The following is a 27,219-nucleotide window of genomic DNA, read 5'->3' on the forward strand; positions in this document are numbered from 1 at the left end:
ACATCTTTTGATCTGTTGTATTTTCATTTAGTCTAAAATTACTTTTAAAATTCCCTTTGATTTCTTCTTTGATCCATGGTTTATTCAGAAGAATGTTAATTAATTTCCAAATACGTGGGGATTTTTCAGAGTTTTCTATTATTGATTTCTATTATAATTCCTTTGTGGTTAGAAGACATGCTTTCCATAACTGGAATCCTTTTAAACTCGTTGAGACTTGTTTGATGGCATATAATCTTTCCTGATAAATATTCCCATGTACAAATGACAAGAGACTGTATTTGGCTGTTATTAATTGGAGTGTTCTATAAATATCAATTAGGTCAAGTTGCTTGATAGTGTTGTCTCAGTCTTCCATATTCACGCTCATTTCTTGTCTACTTGTTCTATCAATTATGAAGAAAGGTATTTAAATCTCCAACTCTAATTGGGGATGTATATTTCTTCTTGCAATTTTTTCAGTTTTTTGCTTCATGTATCTTGAAGTTCTGTTATTTATTTGGCGCATACCTTTAGGATTCTAATAGTCTTATTGATGAATTGACTCCTTTATCATTATGAAATAACTATTCCTGGTAATATTCTGTGCTTGGAAGTTACTCTATCTCTCCCTTGACCAGTGTTATTGATAAAGTTAAATTTATGTCTATCATTTTGCTGTTAGTTTTCTATTTGTCCCATCTATTTTCCTCCCTTTCCTTTTTTTTCCTGCCTTCTTTTGCATTAATTGAGTATTTTTATGATCCCATTTGTTGGCTTATTAGCTATAATTCTGAGCAGTGGTCTGAAAATTCTCTTAAAACAGTAAGCTGTGATAGTCAGAGGGCTTACCTCCTTTGTTCTGTTTCCCATCTCTCAGGGATTAGTATCTTTTGCTGCCTGATGCCCAGTGTCTTGAAAACCACTGTGTGTGTGTGTGTGTCTGTGTGTGTGTGTGTGTGTGTGTGTGATTATTATTTTTTTTGCGAGTTTTTGTTGTTGTTTCAAGTGGAAGGATAAATCCAGTCTCTATTATTTCATCTTGGTTGAAAGCAAATAGTAGTTTTCTAAAACATTTACATGAAAAAAATCCAGAGTTTTAGTAATTTTATATAGTAACTTAAGGAACAATGGAGAAAACAAAATTTTTTAATGTTTCCTTACTTGAAGTTGTGTTTGTACAAATTTTTTTCCCACCTCTAATAATCACAGTGTTTTAAATTTCAACCTGATTTCTCAAATATGACACTAACCATGCATTTACTTCAATGTGTGTGGGAATTTTATTCCCTTAAAATAACCCCACTAATTACATGCTTTGTACCATGGTATTTTATTTGCACCATTAGTCTCGTGTAGATTATAAATGCCAATCATTCTTAGTCTTCTAAAACTTACTATTTTTCATTATGGAATCAACAATACTAGATACTCCCTACTTATTGAGATAATGCCGTAGCACCATCAGGGAAGACAGAGACCACAAAGCAGTCTTAATTTGTAGTTCAAGTCCACCACTGCCCACTTTATGCCACATGGATCTGCTCATCATTTCCTGAACACACCATGCCTTTGCTCACGCTAACCTCACGGCCTCTCCTTCCCTTTCCTATATAAATCTGCCTCGCAAATTTCTACTCACCCTTCAAAATCAGAGAAAACACTGACCACACCTCCTAGTTAGTTATACCTATGTGTATCTCCCTCACTAAAATATTAACGTTAAGTTCTTGAGCCTGGACTCGTTCACTTTGGCCTCCTTGCTGCCTAGTATTGTGCCTGTATATTTAAAAGGTTCTTCAAAAAGGTTTGTTTAAGTGAACTAAATTCACAAATGGGAATAATTTGGGACACAGTGTGTTATGGACAGAATGTATGTATCCCTCCAAAATCCATATGCCGAAGCCCTTACCCTCCAGTGCGGCTGCGTATGGAATAAGGAGTTAAGGCTAAATGAGGTCACATGGGAGAGGCTCTCATCCAATAGGATTAGTGTCCTTATAAGAAGAGACACCAAAGGGCTCTATTCTTTGTATGCTCATGGAGAAGAGATCACATTAGCGCACAAAGAGAAGGCAGCTGTCTGCAACCCAAAGGGAGGGCCCTCACTAGACATCAACTCTGCTGGCATCTTGACCTTAACTTCCAGCCTCTATAACTGTGAGAAATACATTTCTGTTGTTTAAGCCCCCAGACTGTGGCATTTTGTTATGGCCGCCTTAGCTGACACACACAGGCGTGTGGTCATGATGGGGCAGTTCTTCTTTCCCAGCTAGAGGGCAGGTTAGAGTGCTTGGGTCTCCAAAACCAGCAGTAGAAACTCTCTCTGTTGAAAAAAAAAATGATTTCTGCCTTTTCTCCCGAGGACTGTACTTGAAACGGTGCTGCTCTTTTGTCCTTAGCCACTGCCACCACCACTTACTTACTCCATATCAAGAACATTCCATAACCCCTCTCACAAGCAAATCAATTCTAAAAGAAAGCTCGGTTCCCTAAGGACTGGCTTACGAGGTATTAGAGAAACACAAATTTGTATTCCGTCGTAAGTTTAAAGTTTATAGTTACTCCAGCAATATATTACCATAGAAGTATGGAGAACTATCACAGTGCTTCCAAAATTACTGTTATTCATAAACATAATGGTAAAGAAAAAATGAGGAGTCCGAGAGAGGGGCTCTGATTCTGGATGGGGTAGGTTTCAGAGAAGGCTTCACTGAGGAGGTGACACTTAAGCAAAGACCTAAAGAAAGTGAGGGTGTGAGCTGTGCAGATGCCTATGGGAGGCTGTTCTAGGACAAAGGAATAATAAATAAAAGTGGACCAAAGGTCATGTTCAAGTTGAATTATCAGTAACAATCTTAGGAATCTCTTTGAATAATTATTTAAAGCTTGAAATATCTAAATCCCATCGTTATTTTTATTTGCCAAGACCCCCATTCCCACCCCTAGAGCACAAGCAAGTTTCATTTTTTTCCCTTAAAACAGAAAATTAAATGATTACGCTTCAGCCATCCCACTGTGCAGGACAGGAATTGAAAAATATGATGCTGCTGAAAACATTTTTTAAGACTTACTTGAATGCAAAATGAGAATTACTGTATTCAACAATTCAACAATATGACTGTGAAAACCTGTCTACTTCTGAAAAGTGAGAACTGGCATAAACAGAACTGTATTATATTAAAGCTGGAATGGAAAATAATTTGCCAAACTTACTTCCTTAATTACTGAATTATCACTACAAATAAAAGGCAAAAAACTACCAGGAACATCAGAAAGCTTAAAGTATTATTTTAAATTAAGTTCAATTGAAAACGTGCTAACCACCAATACATAAATAGCAGTAGTTGTAGTTAATTGTGGGAAAAATAATAATAGCAGAATCTGGGTACTTGGTGATATTAGTATTGTGCTAAGTGCTTTGCATTACATTATCTCATTTAAACCTACCTCAACCCGGAGAGGTAAGTTTCCCTATTATCTCCATCTTACTTGCTAAAGATCACCAGCTTCTCAGTGGCAAAGAGGCACTCAAGCCAAGGCACCCTGACTTAACACTTAAGCACCAAGCCACACCGCCATGAAAACACCAACATGGGTCAGTCAACCGCAGTGGTGGATCCCACTAGTCCTGGCCAGAATCTGACACTTAACTATTTACAGTTTATTTTTTTAAGAAATATTATGATGTATCATTTTCGATTTTAATTTTTCCTATCTCTGTGATTTGCTAACGAGCTCCTAATAGTTATTTGATAATAATGGGATAACCATATGCCCAGAATATGTCCCAATTTGCCCAGAATAGCCCCAATTTATAAATTTTGTCCCAGTGGAGCTATTAGATAGGGTTCCCTTACACTCTCTTAAAGGGTTCTGGTTTGAATAATAAATTATATAGTCACCTACTTAATAATCCCTTTATTTTTGCTCTGCCCACTCACTGTCTTTCTTATTAAACAATGAAACACACTAAACTGCTATCATTCTTCTTTTAGGAGTGTAAGTTCACCACGTCTCTTCTAATCAGAGTGCTGGCTCTCAGCATTTAAAGAACAACTTTTTTCCTGTCTCCAAATGGCTCTACAACTCTTTTCCAATTCGTACGTCTGAGCTCATCTCCTCCCACACCCTGTCCCATTCCCCATTCTTTTCTCCTAAATGAATCCTTTGTCTTTCTCGCCTACTCTTGCCTATATCTTCTTTCACGCCACCCCCTACGCTTGGAACAGCCTACTAATCCTACCAAATATCTGTCCTCAGATCACTTTTGGAAAGTCACTTTAGTCAGTGAAGCCTACCTGCGATCACCCATCCACCCACCTGTCCCATTTATGGACTGAATCCATCAGACTAACCTCTCTGAGGCTCAAATTTGAAATGTTTTTGTTATTACACTACCGTGAGGTTCATCATATTCACCACACCAAAGAGAATGTGAATCCCGACAAACCTTACAATTTAAAAGCAGGGCTTTTCGATATGTCTACAACCAAAGGGAACGCAGAATCTAGAGGGATCTAAAAACCATAAATCCAATCACTGCTTTTAGAGGATACAGGGACAACAAACAGTCAGATGTCGATATCTGATTGTCAAAAGGAAGACTATATTCATTGGGAATACACAATCTAAAAAACAAATTAATCCAAGTCTCATGGGAAAAACGGGTGAATTGGAACACTGGTTTTACTCTGCTTCTGGCTCCTACAACTTGGCCAGTTCTGAACACCTGCCTGTTTGTCCACGCTGACAACAAGGACAGTGATATCTGCTCCAGAGACACGTTAGAAAAACAAAATGGCACGTGGAGAGCCACCTCTTTCAGGCCAAGACTTGTGATTTAGTGAACTAGTCCAATGAATTAATGCATGATAAAATCTCATTAGTATCTTAGGTTTTTCAGTGGAATTATACATTCAACAAGGAAGAAAATTAGTTCTAGAAAACACTGAAGTTTTTGAACATCATGGTTTGTTTAAAGCAAACAATGATTTAAAATTCAAATAGGACGTCAAAAAGAATTTTTAAGAGATAACATCTCAAGATAATAAAATTAAAACTAAACTCAGAAAAATATTTGAATAACAAATATTAATAGGCAAGGAAATAACTGCTGTATTTATACAAGTATAGGTCATCAGAAGAAATGTCATTTGATTACGTAAAAGGGAAAATCTGCTTCATAAAATGCACAAAATCAGGCAATGCACCTGTAGAAGCAGATTAGGAATAACATAGTAATACATATAGCTTCTTTATGCTAAAAAGAAGATATTGGTAAAGTGAGTGCTACGGTTTTGGTTATGGGGAGGCACGTCAAATTTCCACATGTTGTAAACGAATTTTAATTCATGAAGTTAAAGAACATTGACTCAAATAAGTATGTACATCCCCCAATGTATAAAAAGCAGTGATTCAAGTCATGTGCCAACAAATTAGTTAATAAAGTTAGTTAGTAAAGCAATAATTTTAAGAGGTCATTGTGGTGTTTGAGGTAGCATTCCACTACAGCATCCCACTATAGCAGAACAAAACAACCACCATTTGACTGTAAAAGGCACTGCAAATTAAAGCCAAATTCACTTGGTCTCAAAGAAAAGCTGCATAAGTGAGTTACATTTGCAAGTCTGTAACAATGCCTCTTCGTTTACACGATGATTCTCACTCATGCTCGTGGATCATCTTTCAGTGGGACTATAGGTCACTAATGTATACAGATGTACAAACAGGTTACTATTATCATTATTATATTCAGGAGAGGAAAGGAGGGACTGGCAAACCAGACAGTGAGTGTAAACTAAAATTTCTCTAGACCATGGTAACAGGAAATATCACAAACTCTTGCCATAGTCGCACCAAGAGTTATGCAAAATTTCGTTACCTGGATACCTCTTGCATTTGCTGCTTAGTGTTAGGCACAAAAATCAAGGGACAGTGATTCTTGTGAAGATTTTAAAACTAATGAAAATCAAAGCTCTTTTCTTTCCTTTAAACTAGATTATCACAACACATCGCTTCAGTATCTTGCCTGCTACAGAAAACAGCAAGAATAAAAAACCCCACAGAACAGACGATTGCCAATTGTGTTTTACAAACCAGTATTTAATCCACAATGACGTTCTCTAACCTGACCTCGTAAGGATGGGAAGAGGAATCCAGAGGCGATTGCGCAATCAGCTAAACTATGAACCCAACCACACTTTTTTTTACTGAAACCTACAAATAAATTCACCTGCAGCTATTTATTCACTGGGTTTAGATCATGTGTTAACTTTTTTTTTAAACTTTCTAATATTTTACAGAAAAGATACTGAAATATCACTGTCCACAGTTCTATCACTATCTTTAAATGTGATTTTGGAAGGTTCAGACTAAAGGCTATTACATGAATCCTAAAAGATGGGCCCACTTTAACCAGACATCAGTTGCTCTCTCTGCCTGGATTCCTAAACTGCCACAACCACTGCGTGCTAGGATGTAGAGACCATAGATTAAATTTTTGTACCATCATGAATAACAGGGACTTGAACATACTGGCTTACAGTATGTGCTACTTGAAAATAAACGCAGCCAGGAAAAGGAATTACTAGTATCACCACGAGATACCCGAAAAATAAAAATCACAAACATCTTTAAGTCTATATAAATGTTACCTGTATAAAAAAGTACATGTATGAACAGTAACCATACTTCTAAATCCTCAGGAAAGCTTCTGCTTATTCATTTAAAGTTAGAAGAATGATACAATTGTTCACTACACAGAGGAAAGACAAGCAGGCTGTAAGACTTAGTCACTACTCGAAATTACATTCAGTTGCTAATTGCTCTTATTTTTCTTTTCCCAGTGGTGAAGTAAATGTAAAACTTATCCTTTCGGTTACTTTCAAAATTTGCCTATAAGTGTTTACTTTCTGAACTCTGGTTAAACATCTTTTAACAATAGTTTGTATCCACTATTACTTTGATATAACCTATATCAAAAATTAATACCAAACTTAGACATTTGGGATACAACATTATGAAACTTTTATAAGGATTAGTGGCTTTGAAAAACAGGAGACGCTCTGTGTTTCCAGTAGAAACCAGACTAAATGGTACATATAGAATTTAAAAGACTAAGTAATAGTTTTGAGTTTCTTCTGTTTCTACAGTGTACACTTCTTTTTAGCCAGTTTTATAAATTACCTCCAAGGGTAACTGTGAGTGAATAGAGTGCAGAAGTTCAAGAATTTAAACACAAATAGTTTAAAATGTATGTTCGTCAAATAATATCAGATTTGCAGTGGGCTTTAAGATGGGTTGAAATTATTTCAAGGGCAAAGTTACTCAGTAAAATCATGCTATTATTAAAAGGCTTCTTGGAGGCAGTATAAGGTTAGAAGTGTGGCTTTTATACCCAGAATATTGGGTTTCAATACTGGCTTTACTATCTTCTAGCAAGGTATTAAATCACTCTGTGCCAGTTCCCTCATCTATAAAATGGGGATGGCAATATTAACTACCGCACAGATCTGCTCTGAGGATTAAAATAAAAATAGTTAATAATTAGAAGAATGTCCATTACTGAGTAAGAACTCAATAAATATTAGCTGTTGTCACCACTACTGGACAAATAAAATATTTTGTATGTACACTCTCTCTAATACACAGTCTTTAGGAAATCTATACAGTACATCTAAAGTTCATTTTAAAATTAATTTTTAATGAACGGTTGTAGACAGATAGTTCATAGAATTGTTGTGTAAAACAAGCGACCTCTTGGAACACATCTGACTCCAGTTTAAGATCAATGTAAAAATGCACATGGAAAAATGCCTAAGAAAATTAGTAAATTCTTCAACCCCCTCCAGCTTAAATCTGTATGGGATGGAGATTTCAAATGTTAACAAGACTGAACTGAAATTTTAAAGTCTCAAACATGAAATTATTTTTTTAAAAAAAGAAGCAGCTATCTGTTGAGAGTAATTCCTTTAGCACATGTGTGGGGAGGTGCATTTATCTCACTTTAGAATGCTGTGACATTCAGTAAGATGCAACTTTGATCAGAGCAGGGACTCCAGAAATTTGGATTCTACTTCCCGCTTGCGTGATCTCTGCCAAATCATTTAACTTCTCTATATTCTCCTCTTCATCCTTTGTGAGACAGAAATAAATCATTTCGTTGTCCATCTAACTTAAGAGGGATAGGATTCGAGTAAATGCCATTCCCACTCTGGCCAAACTGAAAAGGATTTACCTTTCTCATCCTGAGCATGATGATTTAGTTACTGTGTGTCAGTAGATGAAACATTAACTTCTGATTTACATCACTGTGATTTAAATTCTGGAAATCAAATAAATGTAAAGGCTGGCATTATGACGTGCCAAGGCATGGGGAGTGGGTGGAATCACTTTTCTTCCATATATGGGAAATCCTGTATGTTTAAGTCTGTTAGACATTTAGTAATCAAGAATATTTCTATATATAATAAGCAGTTATGCAAGTCTGCATGTCTGAATATGTACATGAAACTCCCTGCAAATGGCAGCCCCAGGGGAACAGCATCCAATTTGGAGAATTCTGTCTCCATTCCAAATTCTCCATCCGTAGTCTAAATGGCACGAGGAATTTTAATTTTGCTATTTAGGTGGTCATCTTCAGGAACTCTGGTTACTCCTATACACCCACAGGTACATCAACTAAGACGTGAGTGCCTCCTTCACCAATGAAATCTATACTTGAACATGTGGTGGAAAAAAGATCTAGTATGATTTTTTGGATCACATATAAATTGTATATTGTAGTTTCCTAAGATTCTAACATTTCTCATTTGTTTCCATGTGCCAAAATTCTCATGATATTCTTCTTAGAGATTAAAAATTTACACAGTTAATAAGTATCCTTTGTTGTACATATTTTAATCATTGATTTAATCTAAATTTCCTCCCTTTGGACAATAAAATGCACAATGTAACTTGGTGACATTTCAGTGCAGATCATGGGCAGACTAATGTAACATTTATTTTGAATGGAGTTTTAATGTTACTGTTCATCTTCAATAAATCTTATCAATATTTTTTATAAGTAACACACTAAAAATATTTTCCTAAACATTTCCAATTATGTGCAGTAAATGTATATGCTTTTCCACTAGGTAATTCTGAACTAAAAAGGAACTTAAGTAGACTTTTTAATACATACAATGATATACTTTAATTCTTATGTATATTTCTGAAACTTCATTCTGTTACTACTATTTCAGCCACTAGCCTCCATAATTTATTTAAGCCAAAGGAAAACTTTTTTGGGGGGAGGGTTGGTAAAGCTTGTTAGAAATAAGCTATTTTGAAATTATTTTCCAGTATTGTGCTTAAATTTTAAGAGGCAAAATTTAATGTAAAATAACTTTACTTTTCTCTCTGAGATTCTGCTGCTTAGCTAGAGCTGCCAGAAGGGATATATATATATTTGCATTAAATATATATATATATTTGCATTATATGAGGCATCTTTCAAAGCATGTTGATATTGCTTTGATGGTCATGGTTTACCATATAAATCCAAAAAGTGGAAAATTTGTTAAACTATTTAACTGAGGGACAAAAACTATGCAATTCCACATATTCAAGAAGAATTAAAGAGCCTTCCTTTGCTAGGTAGTCTGACTACGTATCTATGGAAACTATAACCAGACAACTATAACTAGAATACCTCATTATCTAATGATGCTCTCTTGAATGCTATTTTGAAGATGTAGCAGCATTTTAATAGGATTGCTATCTTACAGCATCTGGCTAAGTAACTCTGAAGATGTAATCATTATTAGACTGAGCAAACCTGCAAAGAGTTAACCATAATAAACTAAAATCATTCATTCTCAGCAACTATGAAATACCTATTGTGTATCTAAATATTGTATCAGGCGCTAGGGATTAGTGGATTTAAAAAGCACAAATTTTCTGTTCTTGTGGAGATTACAGTCTACTGTAAGAGACACAGAAAAAGAAATAATGTATGTGAGAGATAAAACATAATATTAAGTATAACAATGGATTTGGGGATAAGGGAAAACCTGTCTGAAGAAGTAACAAGTGTAAGAAATACAGAGTAGGGAAAAGAACAATCTATACAGGAAAGAACATGAAAAAAGCCCTCAGATGGAAAAGAGGTGAGCAGATCCCGGAAAAGAAAAGACAACTGGTGTGCTAGAGCGTGTACCATTCCGAGGGCAGAGGGGGAACCACTGAAGGATTCTGAGCCGGGAAGAAACATAATCTGATGACGGTAAATTGGAGATGTTTGCTAGGTGAGGAATTAGGAGTGGGCGTGGGAGTGATGAGACCGGAACAGAAACCAGATAGGAGGTTTTCACAGTTTACGTGTGAGATAAGGGTGATTTGAGCAAGAGTGGCTGGAGCTGGGGACAGAGAAAAGAGGATAGATTCCATTCACATTTTGGATACAGAACTCAAATGGATAGAGTGAGGATGGATGCAGGGGGTGAGGGAAAGAAAATGTTGATGATTCTCATGTGATGGGCCTAAGCAACTTGATGGGTGGAGACACCATTTACTGGGATGGAGGAGACTAAAAGGAAAGGTTTATGGAGGAAGGTTAAGAGTTCACCTGGGAGATGGGGCACATGAGAGGTGTGAGTGGTAATGTTAACGTGAAGGCAACTGACAGCAGCTGACAGTACAGGGATGGAGCTCAGAATGTCAGCTGCAGTTATCAATTTGGGAGTATTAGCACATGGATGACATATAAAGTCATAGAAAGAGATGAAAACGCCTAAGGGAAGAGCGTAAGTGAAGAGAGGAAGGTCTGAGGACCAAGCCTTAAGTAATTCTAATATTTAAAACAAAAGAAATAGTAAAATTGGTGGTGGTGGGTTGCTGTGGGGGTCAGGGGGAATGAAAAAAGCCAGGAGTACGATGTCACAGATGCCAGGTGAAGGGGGTGCGGCAAAGCCGTCTACCTCAGCTCTGAGACCAAGCAAAGATGGTGGCTATGTTTGTCAAGCTTTGCCTTCCTCTCTTCTACGGAACACACAGCGATGACTCATTCTTCTAATCCTTGAGAAGAAAAAAGAATACCCCAAGCCCCCAAACCAGAAAACATACTAAGTTAGAAGAGTGATTTTTAAAAAAAAAAAGTAACTGCCTATTGTTTTTTCCCCCCAACTTTTCTGATCTGAATGTACGTGGCCTATTTTGAGTTACAGAGCAGTGAATACTAAAGTAGTAAATCTCAAGACTGAACACATTATAGAAAATGGAATAGGCTCGATGACAGGATAGAGTAGTGAATATGTAATTCAAAAGGAAACCATAATGGTTTAAGTGGGATAATACATTTCATTTCATGCCACAGAAGTGGCACAGAAATCAATAAAGCATATAGCCACAACAGAATCATTAAGACAGTATCATATGAAAAATTATTACTATGGCTTCAAATATTTATTCAATACAGATTTAGTGAGTGGCATATACTATAACAAGACCATTCTAGCAATTTTTAAAAACTCTGTTGAGGAAACTCATTAGAACATTGTCTTAGTTTAGACTGAAGTTGGAATTCTTTCAAAGTAATAAAATAGGACCCGGTGTGATTTGTTAAACCACAGGATAAAAGACATACCGAATAGGTAAAAACACTCCTAAATTTGAAAGTGCTACTGTTTAGATAAATGACTTACTGTTGTGCTCACTTAGAATTATAAGCCTATTCCGTTAAAAAAAAAAAAAGAAGAAAGAATTTACAAAAATTCTAAGGCTATGGGCGAGATCTGTGATCACAGATCGGGGCTCTCCTATTTATTTCCATAAACCATTTCAGTTATTTGCCAATTAATAAAATGACATTACATGATGTCGGTGGGGGGAAAGAAGAAAAGCCAAAAACATCTATTTAACTGGGGAAATGGAGGAAGGGCAGAAAAAAGGGAGACGAGAAACACATAATTTTAATTTGTATAATTTTTTAAATGGCTAAAAAGTAAACTTTTTTAAATCCATGTATATTTTACTAATGTTCCAGAACTATTTTTATACATGATTTAGTTCTCCATATGGATATAATTTTATACAGCTGTTTTAATAACACTATATAATTTTATACTCTTTTTCACATAACATATCAAATGTTTTCTATATTTCTACTTATTTTTCCTTATAATATTTTAAATGACTGCATGATATTCCACTGAGTTGACAAGATATGGTTTACTTGACATTCCCTTATTTTGTTTCTAAATATAATTCTTTTCTTGGGATAACCAAATATTAACATTTTAATGACTTTTGGTAGCTATATCTCTAGAAATCCATTATTTTTCACCATTCTTTATCTTACATATGCAACTTCAGACTGGAAAATAACCCAAGATTGAGTATTACACCATATTTTTAGTATATTAAGACAAATTTTACAATGGTTGGACAGTTTTAAGTCTTTATTCTAAAAAAAAAAAAATCAACCTTTTACCAAAAGGATTCCTCAGACTCTTAATATTGAGCATAGTTAACAAGAATATCTCTAGCACACTCTTACAGCATAAAACATAAGCCACCCAGACGATACACACTAAATACTTGCAATACCCATTGACTTGACTAGAACTACATGCACGAAAGTAATATTAGTTTCTAACAGTTATCCTAAACCGTCTCAATGTTTATGTTCTCTCGATATAGTTCTCCAAAAATCACTTCCATCAATTCCTTCTTTTCTCAGCTCCACTGCTACAATCACCTACATCCAGAATCTTTCCTCTCAAATTCTTTTAAATGCACTACAATCATCAGAGGAAGCAAGCTTTGATTGTATTACTCATGTCCACAAACACCAAGTAAAACCCAATGCCTACTGAAATCTATATACAAACAAACAAACAAACAAACAAACAAAATAAAACAAGACAAAAGCAAACATACAAAATGTCTTCATGTGGCATTCAAGGCTCTCAGGAGTATGGCCCTAGACAATGTAACTAGCGGCAAGAATGATTCATCCCAAATACAAATCTGCTCCTGCCAAACTTCCCTATTTAATGTCCCCAGAACACATCATGCGCTCTCCTACTGTGAACTTCTGCACTTGAGGTTTCCGTACCCGCTTTCCTAATAAAACATTACCTAACCTTTCTGTTCCTGTGCAAATCCTACTTGTCTGAGGCTACTTCAGATACCGCTGTCAGAAAGAGATCTCTTCACAAATTACTAATTTTACATTTAACTGACAGTATAAGGCAATGATGAGTGGTTTGTCTTCACTATGAACCCCTCCTGTCGCCTGGCATAAGACTAATCCCACAGTAGTCACTGAGTAATCATTTGTTCATTTCACTACCCAGGACGGAACTCCCTAGGAATGTGACAGAGACTCTTAGTTGTCCCCATGACGGTCTCCCTTCTTACTCAGGAAGAGAATTTTTAGCGGACGGGGACTGCATGACCACTCAGCTGAGGACACTATTTCAGCCTCCCAAGCAGATGGGAGAGTCCTGTGACTAAGGTTTGGCCAAAGGGATGTGTGATGCCATTGAAATGGGGTGTACCTCCCACCCCTGTCCCTTGCCACCTTCCCATTGGCTGGAATGCAGAACTTGTGGTGAGCCTTTCAGATTTTTTGGGTGAGGGCACTGGGGGTGGCGGAGCACAGAAGATGGCTCTGGTCTTAAAAATTCTAAAATTCTACAGGGCAGAGCTGTCAGACCAGCTCAGGTTCTGGGTCTCTTGTACAGCAGCTGTGTAATATTAGGATATTACATACGAAATCAGGTAAATGTAAACTCTGAATTTAGAGGCAAATTTTTCTACTTTCTATTTTTGGAGAGAAGGTCCATAATTTTCAACAGATTCTAGAAGAGTTCCACGATGCCCACCTCCCCACAAAGGTCAAGAGTCGCTTGCTTTGGCAAAATATTAACTAGCCAAGGACTTCAGAACTAGCACACTTAATTTTATAAGAAAAGAACACCATGTTTTCAAATCACTACGTGTCAGAAAAGAAAACACTGTTCTTTCTCAGATTTCTAGCATCATTAACAACAAAGTAAAGCCCTGAGTTAATAGTAACTCCAAATAAGTGATGCCACTAAAAGAGAATCATCTCAACACTAAGCTTTTCCTTGATTTCTTCTGTCTTAGGTCCAGTAAGGACAATATTAAGCCAACAGTATTAGCAACTATGTTTCTGACATCAGCAAATATGTAAATTAAATACATAATCACTTAAAAATAAAGGAAAAGAGGTTATTTTCTTTCCATAGATTCTCATAAAACTTATACACTGCTCTACCCTGAAACCTAAGGAAGCAAAACTTAGAATTGGATGTAAAGATGTAGGCAGTCAAAGCATGTGGCTTCATGCAGTTACTAGCAATAAATTAAAATTCTTAAATCTCACTCAAAATTCTAAATTTGATTTCTGCAGACATCAGCTATCAGGTTAGTAACCTGAGAGTTGATCTCAATGAGGGTAAACAGTGGAAGCTACCAGGTCTGCAAGGCTTATAGCTTCGTCAAGTGTGACACAAAGAAAGATGGAACAAAATCAATGTATGACATTTGAGTACAAATAAATGTAAAGCCCTGCAATTAGGCTCAAATAATTAAAGGTACAAGTGTGTGGAGATATGGATTCATGTGAAAAAGATCCGCGAATTTTACATTAACCAAGGCGTGCAATCAATAGAGTATAATTTATAGCTGTAATTTATAATTTATAGTTTTAGTTTATAAAGGCCAAAATTATAAAATACAATTGAAATATTATATCCAGTTCTGGATACCAAATTTTATGATGGGTGCTGACAAGTATAGACCATCTAGGAATATTAAAAAAAAGACTGAATAATCTAAAAATCATCTGGTTCAGGAATGGTTAAAGTAACCAGGCTATTTCAGCTAAAGAAAAAAGACCATGGGGAGTCACATGACATGTTTTAAAAAACCTGAAGTGCTCTCATAGGCAGCAAAGTTTATACATTGGTGTGTTTCTCGAGCCAGACCAATATATGAAAGTTATTGGCAGGAGGACTTAATCTATGACAATCTTTCTAACAATGAAACAGCAGGAAGTCTACTGCCTCCTGAGGTGGGAAGCACCCCCAAAGCTCTCTCTCAGGGATACTGTAAAAAGAATTCTTACATCGGGAAGCATTTTACAGTAGAATGACTGAAATTTCTATCTATGGCAGTAACTCATGTGAGACTAAGATAAAGTTCTTTCTTATCCTTCTCTCTGGGAACTGAATTACATTTTAAATATTCTGCATAACCCAAGGCTATCTGAGATTGTGAAGTGAGTCTGTGACTTTGGCTTAGTTTGCCTTGCTGCAACGGATATTAATGAAGGGTAGCAAGGCGCCAGGCATGAGGCGCCATAAGAGGTATAACGGGCAATAGACATAGTGTCTACCCTGTAGGACGCTCATAGATACGACACACACGAAGATACAAAGGAAGAACAGAACAGCTTAGTGTGATGGTTCCTTTATGTACCAACCTGGCTACCCTGTTTCCCTAAAAATAAGACCTAACTGGACAATCAGCTCTAACGCGTCTTTTAGAGCAAAAATTAATATAAGACCCGGTGGTCTCATATTATATTAGACCTTATATTATATTAGATATTATATTATATAAGACTGGGTCTTATATTAATTTTTGCTCCAAAAGACACATTAGAGCTGATTTTCGGGGAAACACAGTATGCTACTGTGACCAGCTATATATTTGTCCAGATGTTGCTGTGAAGGTATTTGTGAATATGATGAGCATTTATAATCTAGTTGACTTTAAGGAAAACAGATTACCCTCTGTAATGTGGGTGAAGGCCTTAAGAGCAAAGACAGGTTTCTTGAGGAAGAAGGAATTCTGTTTCAAGACTATAACAGAATAATCATGAGTTTCCAGCCTGCTGGCCCGCCCTATGAATTTACAACCTAAGACCACAACATCAACGATTACCTGAGTTTCCTACCTGCCCTACAGATTTTAGACTTGCCAGCTCCTATAATCACCAAAACCAATTTCCTAAAATAAATCTCAATCTCTCTCCCTTCCTCCACACACACACACACACACACACACACACACACACACACACACACACACCCCCACACCCCCGTTGGTTCTGTTTCTCTGGAGAACCCTGACTCATACACTACTAATCAAGGGCAAGATCAATTATGCTGCCCATTTAAGAGGTTCAATGATTAGTAGCAGCTCTCTCCATTCCTTGCAACCAGACAAGTTCTGTCTCCAATTTCTAAGAGTATTCACTTACCTGATATTCACTCACTTTACATAAGTCAGTTGAAAGTCACTGGCTTTCGTTTGATAAATTTTTCAATATTATATACATAAGAGTTTATTATGTTCAGCTCCCTTTCTCTTCCTGATTTTTGTATTTCTTAGAAGTGTCTGTACTGACTCAACAAGACTCTGACTAACATCATTATGAGCGTCTATAAAATTTTTCTGCTACCAAGAAAAGGCTCTGTCACCTTAGATGCCACACGTTCTATTTCTAATAAGGTATTTTCACTTAGATGTACTATGTAGTCTTGAAACTTTTGTATGTTTCTTCACGTGAAAAGACCTATTTTAATTCTGAATGTTTGCTCTTTTCTAGAAGGTGGTCATGGAGTTTTTTCCTTTTTCCTCTAAATCTTTCGGCAGCTAACAGGATACTGCTGGTACAAGTCACCTCCGACTTACAGAAAATGTGTGTCAAAAATGTCAACTGCAATGTCCAAAGCAGTGAAGTCATACTGCCCCCCTCTATCTGGGGGCATGATGCACACGAAACAGCAGGTGTTAATTTATTCTGATTCTTGAGATTGATGGCTTCTCGCTTTCTTACTATTCCCAGCATCATTATGTTTAATCTACATTCATCCATGACACACTGCAACTTGCTGATTTTATAACCACTCTTCATGTAAATAAAATGAGTGAGAAATACAAAACCCTAAGGGATAATTTCTACCCTCTTATAAAATCAAACCTGCCCAGCTGAATGTGCCTCTATTAAAACATGGGTCAAATCCCACAGCCAGGTCTCAGGTGTGTTTGCAGGGCAAGAAACAGAACTCAAAATTCACATGTAATTAACAGTAACTGTAGAGTCTACTTCATATTTAAATCCGAACACTCCCAATTATTGTAAGTTAAACCAAAAGATTTGCAAATAGGGCAAAGTACAGGAAAGTTCTCTCAGGTTTACATGACAACTATATGGTTGAAAGTTTTTCTCTCGCCCATGAAACATACCATAAAATACTTAAGAAGACATTTGTAAGGAAACAATTCCCAGCCATTATTTTAAAGAATTATTTACTATCATTTCAAATACAAATTTCCTCGTTAATCATTTAATTGCCATGTGTCCCATTAAAACATGCAGTTACCAGTCTTAGACAGCATGCAGCATGCAGTAAGCGGACAGCAGAGGTTAACAACCTGGAAGCATAGGCTCTGAGAATGTGAGAGCAAGTTAAAGACAAGAGTTCCTCTCCATTGTCACTGAGGCTCGAGAAGCAATGCTGAAGCGTAGAACAGTGAGAGTGGGGGAAACACAGTTTGTCCAACACATTAACATATCTCCGCAAGTGGCGGCAGGTATAACTGAAAGACAAAGGTAAAAGGAGAAAAACAGAAAGAGAGGAGTTTTCCTTTGAAAAAATAAATCATTCTCAATGTCCTCAAAGCTTTCTGTGTATTTTCGCTAGATGGTGCCCAAGAAAAAAACACAACTGTTAAAAAGAGAATAAAGGGGCGGCCCGTTAGCTCAGTTGGTTAGAGCGCGGTGCTCTTAACAACATGTTTGCCGGTTCGATCCCCACATGGGCCACTGTGAGCTGCGCCCTCCACAACTAGATTGAAACAACTACTTGACTTGGAGCTGACGGGTCCTGGAAAAACACACTTAAAATAAATTTTTTTAAAAGAATATAAAAAAGAAAAAAAAGAAAATGGCCAACCTCATTTAAAAATGGGCCAAAGATCTAAACAGACACCTCATCAAAGAAGATATACAGATGGCAAAGGAGCATATGAAAAGCTGCTCCACATCATATGTTATGAAGGAAATGCAAATTAAAACAACTATGAGATACCGCCACACACCTGTTAGAATGGCCGAACTCTAGAACACCAATGCAGGAGCCATAGAAACTCTCATTCATTGCGGGTGGGAAGGCAAAACGACATGGCCACTTTGGAAGAGTTTTGGTTTTCTCACAAAACTAAACATACTCTTACCATACAACCCAGCAATCATGCTTCTTGCTATTTTCCCAAATGAGTTGAAAATTTATGTTGACATAAAAACCTGCACACGAATGTTTATAGCAGATTTTTTCATAACTCACAATACGTACAAGCAACCAAGATGTCCTTCAGTAGGTGTATAAAAAGGGTAAATAACCTGTGGTCCATCCACACAATGGAATGCAAAGATAAAACTGGAGAGGGGCAAAAGCTGAAAGATACAACTAGACCGGGACAAGAGGGGAAAAGGATGACAGTAAAAAGCTACTGCAATAGTTTAGAGAAGTATTGCTGATGGCTTAGAGCAGGGGGACAGCAGATTCAAAATACCAAGGGTGCCAAAAAACTGTGTACACATGACTTATATTCATCTTTTGTTACCAGTATATATTGCGTATTACAATTTTAATAGTTTTTTTCCTTTCTTAATACGTGTATACATTTTTGGGGGTACCCTCTGTGTATTTGGGAGGTAAAACCAATAGGACCTGCTTATTGACTGGAAGGGGGATGGTGTGAGTGGAGGAAGGTATCAAGAAAAACTCCCTGATTTCTGGTATTAGGCATAGGTTCACATTAAGTTTTTAGCAGTTGCTCATATCAAGCTGCTGACCAAGTGCAATGCATTACAGAACTTCCCAGTCCTGTATTTTGCACTAGTTCTTTGGAACTTAAATAAGGAAATGTCATCTTGTAGAACTTGGCATCATTCTAATATGTCAAGATAATTTTGCATATGGACTCTCTCTGACTTTGTCATTTACAAAACTGAGAATACTTTTCATGATTTCTTCGAAGAAAGTTATTAATAGAAGCAGTGAATAGGAACAGGTTAAGGACAGATCTCCTAGAAACATGTGTCAGTCATGAGCCCATATAGAAACACTAACCACCCACTTTTTGATGTTTTTCAGCCATAAATATAGAAAGGAGGAATTTTTAAAAACATTTACATTTATGACCTATTTATTTTTCTTTCCCAATATTCCATGGTGGTAATTAAAAACAGGGATCACAATCTCCTTATAACAAATGATACAAATGGCAGAATAAATAAGTGACATGTTGACTATCCTGTCAATGAGTAATGGAAGAATTCCACCCAGTGAAATCTACTAACAATTCTGTCATGCTCAGGTCTGGAGGCTTCCTAACTCTATAAATGAATATTTTTTTGAGTCCTTTTTTAGGATTCAATCCACCAAAGGAAAGCAAAAACTTAAGAAAACAAAAACTGGGTGACCAGATGGCTCAGTTGGTTAGAGTGCGAGCTCTGAACAACAGGGTCGCCTGTTCAATTCCCACATGGGCCAGTGAGCTGCGCCCTCCACAACTAGACTGAAGACAACAAGTTGCTGCTGAGCTTCCGGAGGGGTGGCAGGATGGCTCAGTTGGTTAGAGCATGAGCTCTTAACAATAAGGTTGCTGGTTCAATTCCCACATGGGACCGTGGGCTGTGCCCCTGCAACTAAAGATTGAAAACAGCAACTGGACTTGGAGCTGAGCTGCGCCCTCCACAACTAGATTGAAGGACAACTTGGAGCTGATGGGCCCTGGAGAAACACACTGTTCTCCAATATTCCCCAATAAAAATTACACATACACACACAAAAATTACAACAAAAAAGTGAGCAGCTAACATTCTTTGTGGCATCTTTAATTCGCCAGTTCATTTAATCATTCAAAAAAAGAAAAGAAAACATAAAAACTGTTCTTAAGCATGTGAATGACCACCACCTTAAACAAATGATCGTAGGTGATTTCATCATTAGTAAAATAGACAACATGTGTCTGCTGATATGATCACAGAAGAGCTTACATCTGATCCTGAGGAATCGTCAGACCAATCCAAATTGAGGGGCATTTTACAAAAAAAATGTGTTATTCAAATTTTGAAAGAAAGAGAGACCGAGGAACTTTGGATTAAAGGAGACAAAAGAGGACAACTAAATGCAATATGTGATAATGGGATTCGATCTCAGACTAGGGGGTTAAAAAGGCATTTCTTTTTCTGGAAAGAAAATTAATTTTCTGATTGTGATAAATGTCCTTGTTTTCAAGAAATACACACTGAAGTTCTTGGTGGCAAAGGTACATCATGCCTATAAACTTATTCTCAAATATTAAAAAAAACAAAACAGACACAATGATATAGCAAATACGGTAAAATTTTAACACTTCAGGAATCTGAGTTAAAGATAAAATGAGAAATCTTTACATTATTATTGCAAATCTATAATTTCAAGGTAAAACATTTTAAGAAAATGAATACAGCATTAAAACATCCATAAAACTCTAAGTTTAATCTAAAAAATAAAGAAAACAGACATCCATTTTAAGATTATGGGATTCAAATCCACAGCCCTAAAATGTCATTCTGACCTCTATACTTATAGCTTAGGACATCAGAAAAACTACAGCGTGGGAAGTAAGCAAATGTGGTCTGGAGCTATCCCATAAAAAACAGTCACTGTTATTTAAGAGTTGCACTTTCATAAAAAAATAAAACCTCTTTAGTGCCTTCTTAGATGAAAATGTCCAAGATCGTGCAATGTCTAGTTCTGAAATGTTACTTGATATGGTTATGCTTCACCACAGTCAAGTATGAAAATGTCCTGTCCTAGAACAAAATTTAAGTCTGCAGAAGACCCCCAAAGCCACAAGCAAAGAGTGAGGCTTCAAAAGACCCCAGTCAGCCTTCCTAATAATGTAGCTTCCAGTACTGTGATGATAAAAATCACAACATTTTCAGGGCAACTTTTTACTAATTTATTTTCTCAATTATTTATGTGTTTAACAAACTTTCAAAAAAACAAACAAACAAACAAACAAACAAAAAAACCCATGAGATTATGAGGAGCAGGTTAAACTTTATGGATTATCTAGAATATTCTGTGTATCCCTTTCCAATCTCCATTTTTCTTTTCTTTTTCTTTTTTTTGAAAAAGCTTGTTACCAGATTCACTAGTAAATACAAAATACCAAGAAATTAAATTAATAATGTTTAGAACTTATATGCAGAAAATTACTATTGGGCATAAAAGAAGTCTTGAATAAATGATGAGACACCCGCATGTTTCTGGATGAAGACAAAGTAAATAAAGGATGCCATTATCCTCCATAGCTTCAAAATCCCAATAGGAATATTTGATTTTGACAATGTAACTCTCTTATAGTGGTTCTAAATTGCCTTTATTTAAGTGTCCATTTTAAATACCAATAAAAAATATGGCTCTCCTTATAGAAAAATGTACCAAGTCATATACACACAAATTTTATATATAATGTCAAGATCCTCACAGGGTCCCTGAAGCCCATTCATGTTACTATTCCTATAGCCCAGATTCATGAAGTACAAGTATTGAGCTCCTGTGTGGAAGAAGAAATAGGTAAAGAGCCAGAAGACTTTGAAAAAGAAGAGTAATCAGGAGGAGTGTAACCTTATGTTATTAAAATACATAAAGTTATAACAATAAAAGTGAATGGTACTAGAAGAATAGACATATGAATCAATTCCCAGGTTTCTGGCTTGCATCAAAGGTGACATCATTCACTGAGGCAAGGAACAGGAAAGAGGATTGGGGAGGGCTGGGAAAGGGCAAGATTTTCATGGTGGACGTGTTGAGTTTGACATGGCTCTGAGAAACCCAAAAGATGGGTCTGTCCACTCAAGTACCCGATTGGACAAAAAGGTCTCCGAGGTCTGAGGATAGGTCTAGCCTGCAGATGTATGTTTGACACATCTCTATATAGGTGGGAGTGGCTGAGATCACCAGCAGAAGGAGCGGAGTGAGAAGGGGTCTACGAGTGACCTTGACTAAAGACAACATTTAATAGTTTCATAAAATCTAGATAGTGGAAGATAAACCTTCACAGAATTTTGACAAGTGGCAAAAAAAAAAAAAAAATCCACAGAAAAACAAAGAAACCAAGAAGAGAGTGTTTTGAGGAAAGAATAACTAACAGTGTCAAAAACAATTAAGAGGGCAAGTAAGACAGAAATGTCCACTGGATTTAGCAATACAGAAGTCATAGCGACCAACAGTCCTTACTGTTAGACACATCAAAAAATACCATTCACTAAAACACAACCCCAGATATGAGATTTCTTATCTTTAATTCCACGGATTAGCTCATTTATATGCATTAAATATCATTAAGTTTCCAGGGGAAATTTTTGTAAACCAAAAAATTTATAAAATAGTTACACACACACACACACACACACACACACACACACACAATTTTACACAGTATAAAACTTCCAATACAATGTGGATATCTAAGGCTATCCAAGAAAATAAGCACACGAAAATCTGGGATGAATGTCAGGAAACTACACAACAGTGGTGGAAGCACAACCCTTGAATCATTTAACTCCTTGGCAGCAGAAGCCATTTTTCCTGGAGCTAAATCTATTGCCAGCAATGAAGATCCTGGGAATCTCTAGTCTAAAGGATTAACAGACTGGCCCAAGCACTGGAAAATACATGGAAAGGAACAATCTAGTACTCGTTCAGAAGGGATGAAATTACGTAATATACCACTGCCAGATCTAAAAAGTAATAGAGACTGTAATAATAACAATAATAAAGGAGCTCTTTATTGATATAACATTACACTATAAACTTATTTTCTGTGATTTGTTTTATCTCAGTTGCTAAATAAATTAAAAATAAGAAAATTCGCTAGATTTATAACACAAAACATTTTAATCAAATAGAATTTATACTATCATTGGTATTTGAAATTTAATCAAATCCTCTTGCTTTAAAAATCTTCCAATAAGCACTTTCATCCTAAGTTAGCTATTTATTTTAAAATGTAAGTACATCAATAAAGACTTAAAATGTAAACATTAATAGAAACGTAAAAGCCAAATATTTTAGATAGCAATTTCACAGTCTTTTATCAAATCACTTGCTTCCTGATTTTGAAATATTTGTTATAATCAGGTATAAATTTGGTAGTATCTATAGGATTAATAACATTTTCTTTTAGGGACAAGCTTTATTTCCAAGAATGTTTTTGAGAACTTCAACTTGTCTTTGAAACTGGATCAGTTTACTTTGAATCTCATTCTCTGCTTTATAGAAAACAAAGTATTTAAAGGCACTGATTTTCAAATACTACCAAAGGAGACAAGGCACTTGAAAATGTATTTTTTCTAAGTTTTGTGAACAGTAAAGGTTATATATACCAGATATCTTAAAATATTAGACTAAGCAGGTGGAAATTTACATGATATTCATTAAGTATACCAATGTCCCTTGTTTTACAGATGTTATAATCTGTATATTATAGGTGTGGATAAATAAATAAATTTATCACCAGCATTCTTTTCTACATAGCATATGTATAAAAAAAATGCCTTTTGACTTTGGACAAAGCAACTATTTAAAAGGAATGTTGTCGTGGCTCACCATTACAGATACTTGCTCTGCAAATGCCCAATAAGGCCAGGCAGCCGTGTGGAGCTGGCTCGGTTCCCAGCAATGCACAGTTATGCTATATGGCGTGAAGCTGCATTTCAGTGTGTTAACAGCATGATGCTGTCTGCTCTAGTTGGGGTCTAATAAGCAAGGTTTAAAAATCCATAGACATTTATTCCAAGTTCCTTTCTAACACTTTCTTTTCATGAACTTAGGAAGAAGGGAATAGTGATGGAAATTTCATAGTGAAAGACAATTTACTTGAAAATAATTTCTTGATTGATTTGCTGACAATTTATACTTTAAAAGAAGCCTTTCAATATGTCATTACGTTCCTCCTTGTGCCAAGGGAGGTGGTGGACTGACATTAAAATGATGACTCCCATAGATGCCAAATTGGTTCCAGTGGAGGTACAGTTGATGGAAGGAAAAACGGACCTAAAGCCCATGCTTGTTACAGAAATCGCTGTCACCGACACAGAACTCAGCCCGAAATTTTTCAATTTTACTTTTCCACATCATCTGGAGAAATTAAGACTTGTTTTAAAAATTCAGTCTTTGGGGAAACGTTAGTGATGACTACATACTAGATTCAAAAGTGTTCTTCAGTTCACACACATCTGTCTACACTGAATAATCTGGGGCATAACACTAAGAATGAAATAGAAAAGCTGGGTTCACAAAATATATAGGTATAAAATCCCGTGATTGGTACATTTTATGACCATCCAAAACTTGCTCACTTCTCAAGTCATTATATGCTATAAACTCTCTCTTAACAAAAAGGCACAGAAAGATTTATAGGCATTGTAAAATTCTTCTGAAAAATCTGAGTTTTAAGTCTTGACTCGTCAACATACATGCCACAAATATTACATCAGTGAAGTGAAGATTATCTGGAAAAAAGGCCAATTTTGCTGAGACCGATGAAATATTTCTCATATCTTTTCTATCGCAGAGCTGGAAAAATATACACAAGATAAAATGCTATATATAATCATAAGAGTTGAAAATCTATCAAGGTCATTAAGAATAAGAACAAGTGTTCATTTATAGAAATTATGCTAATAATTCATCATCAGAAGACCATCCTGGAGTCATTTTTCAGTTGTGGTCATGGATATGCACTGAAACATCCGCACTCCCTCACCCACATGGGTGTGGTGACACACTCACTAAGCCCACATCTGTGAGCTGGCAGGCAAGGATTACGGCTGCTGTGTTACAATAATGTGGTCATCCTGAAATTGAAGCTCACTGGCGTAGGTGGGTGGAGATGAAAAGCCTGATTTTGGGCTCCCCAGCTCAATGTTCTCATCAGGCTAACTGAAGTATTAAACTGACAGAGATACCAGCACACCTTTTCCTGGGGAAAAGACAGGCCATGCGTTCTTATGCCTCTGGGTCTTTGCACCTGCTGCCAAGTCTCTGGAGATGCTCATTCCACCTCCTCGTCCTTCTGGCAAGCTTCTCCTCCTCCGTTCTTTACGTGTGATGCTTCCTGAGGCTGTCCCCACCGCTTCAGGCTCATCTGGCGCTTTCCCTTCTCGGTTCCTATTGTGCCTTGTGACCACTGCCAACATACAACTTAACAAAATGTATCTGTGACTGTCTTTATGTCTATTTCCCCTCTCAACCATAACCTCAAAATGCAGATCCTGAATTTTTATTTGTTTCTCTAGCACCTAGCACAATGCCTGGCATTAAAAAAACGAAGTATTTATTGATTCACTAGAGGAAAACTGACAAAAATTAATATCCCATATTCAGTGAGTCACAAGTTATCTTGTTTATGAGAGTTTCTATGCATTTTACACTACACTGACACTCACACTTTAGGCTGGGCTGGGATTCAGAGTCATAACCATAAACATAAAATTACTTCCTTCCTTAGGAGCAAAAGGCTATAAATCACTGGCAACAGGAACTTACACAATAATTTCTCTCTAAGGTCTTAACTGCTATTTTTTAAAAAAAATCTTAAAAGAATCCTATGATTTGTCCACTTTGCAGAAGCACAAAAGATTCTATGCTTTTAATCAGCTATAGCTTCCAACCAAACAAAAACTTGCTATTTTCTTTCCATGGAATAGAGAACTGGAACATGATTAACCTCAAAGATGGCCATCCTGAAATGGTTCTGAAGACCTTACTAGCTATCACTTTATTCATTTTATGAATTATTTTACATTGTTTTAGATCGAAATTAGCAACAGTCGACCAACCTCTAGTACTAGGTGCCTTATGAAAGGCTTCACATCCTTTTTTAAGACAAACGATGTAACTTGGATATAGGAAATGAGCAAGGTGGGATGAAAGATATCAAGGAAGAAAGGGGAGGGGGCGAGCTTACTGTGGAGAGAAAGACAGACAAAGTGCTTTGTTTGTGACCATTCACAAGAGGAGAAAACAGGGTACAAGGAAGGCCTGTATCACGGTGGAAGGGACACAGGTGCTTATTTACCTAGCATCTGAATAAACAGTTATTAGTTCTTTGACTCTTCCCATCTCTATTTGGTATGTAATCTGTGAAAAAATTAACCAATGGTTATCCATCAAGTAGTTTATAATCTAGTTAAAGATTTAAGAAATAAACAGTAAAAATTAATTACAAGAAAACAACCAAAGACATATCACAATTCCATATATTTACTAATTGACAAAATAAGAAATCTATGACAATTAGAAGTATAAGAATAAGAACAGAAGCGAGTTCTGTGGACTACAGAGAATTAAGTATCAGGAGAAAAATATTAAGTAGCAATTATGGGTTGAATTGTATCACCCCCAAAAAATATGTTTAAGTCCTAACCCCCAATATTTTAGGATGTCATCTTATTTGGAAATGGGGTTGTATGGACACATTTAGTTAAGATGAGGTTATACTGGAGTAGGGTGGGTACTCAATCCAACACGACTGGTGTCCTTATAAGAAGAAAAGAGACACAGAGACAGAAACACACAGGAAGAAGATGGTCATGTGATGAGAGAAGCAGAGATGAGAGTGAATGCATTTACAAGCCAAGGATTGCCAGCAAACACCAGAAGCTAAAAGAGGAAAGGAAGGATTCTCCTCAACAAATTTCGGAAGAAGCATGGCCTTGCTGACATCTTCATTTTGGACGTCTAGCCTCCAGAACTGTCAGACGATAGATTTCTGTTGGTTTAAGCTCCCAGTTTGTGGTGCTTTATCACAGCAGCCCTAACATACTAATAAAGTGGGAAAGATGTGTCCATTCAACTGGAAATGACATGAATATGACATGGTACAATCATTACGACCTCTTCTCTGTGGGCTCAGTGGACTTTCCTTGGGGCTGAGGCAAATGGACTAGACGATGGGGACACACTTAGTTGGCAGCTGAGGTGTTTCTGTTCACTTCAAGTGCATCATCACTTAAAATGGAGGCCTCAAAGCAGGAAGAAAACTTACCATCTATCTGTTCTCAACTATGTTCCTGCCACCAGAATGTTGACAAATGCATTACTTACTCTCTTAACACATTCCTGCCTACAACTTTCAAGGAGCTGGCTCTACCTG

At 36.6% G+C, this 27,219-nt stretch overlaps 1 protein-coding gene across 4 annotated transcripts in view; it reads right to left on the bottom strand.

Annotated features, from left to right (window-relative positions):
• The window catches only part of DYM (dymeclin), a 269,717-nt gene that overhangs the window by 101,288 nt on the left and 141,210 nt on the right, over positions 1-27,219 (bottom strand). For 2 of the 4 annotated variants that reach the window (XM_019721409.3, XM_019721416.3), the window contains exon 14: positions 17,437-17,601. The exons of the other annotated variants lie outside the window; for them this stretch is intronic. In XM_019721409.3, the coding sequence (XP_019576968.2) occupies positions 17,437-17,601 (165 nt within the window). The remainder of the gene's footprint in view (positions 1-17,436; positions 17,602-27,219) is intronic. 4 annotated transcript variants of the gene reach the window in all.

This window comes from Rhinolophus sinicus, chromosome 4 (assembly GCF_057876585.1).
Source record: "Rhinolophus sinicus isolate RSI-liver-muscle chromosome 4, RSI-T2T, whole genome shotgun sequence".
In the NCBI taxonomy this organism is placed as follows: Eukaryota; Metazoa; Chordata; class Mammalia; order Chiroptera; family Rhinolophidae; genus Rhinolophus; species Rhinolophus sinicus.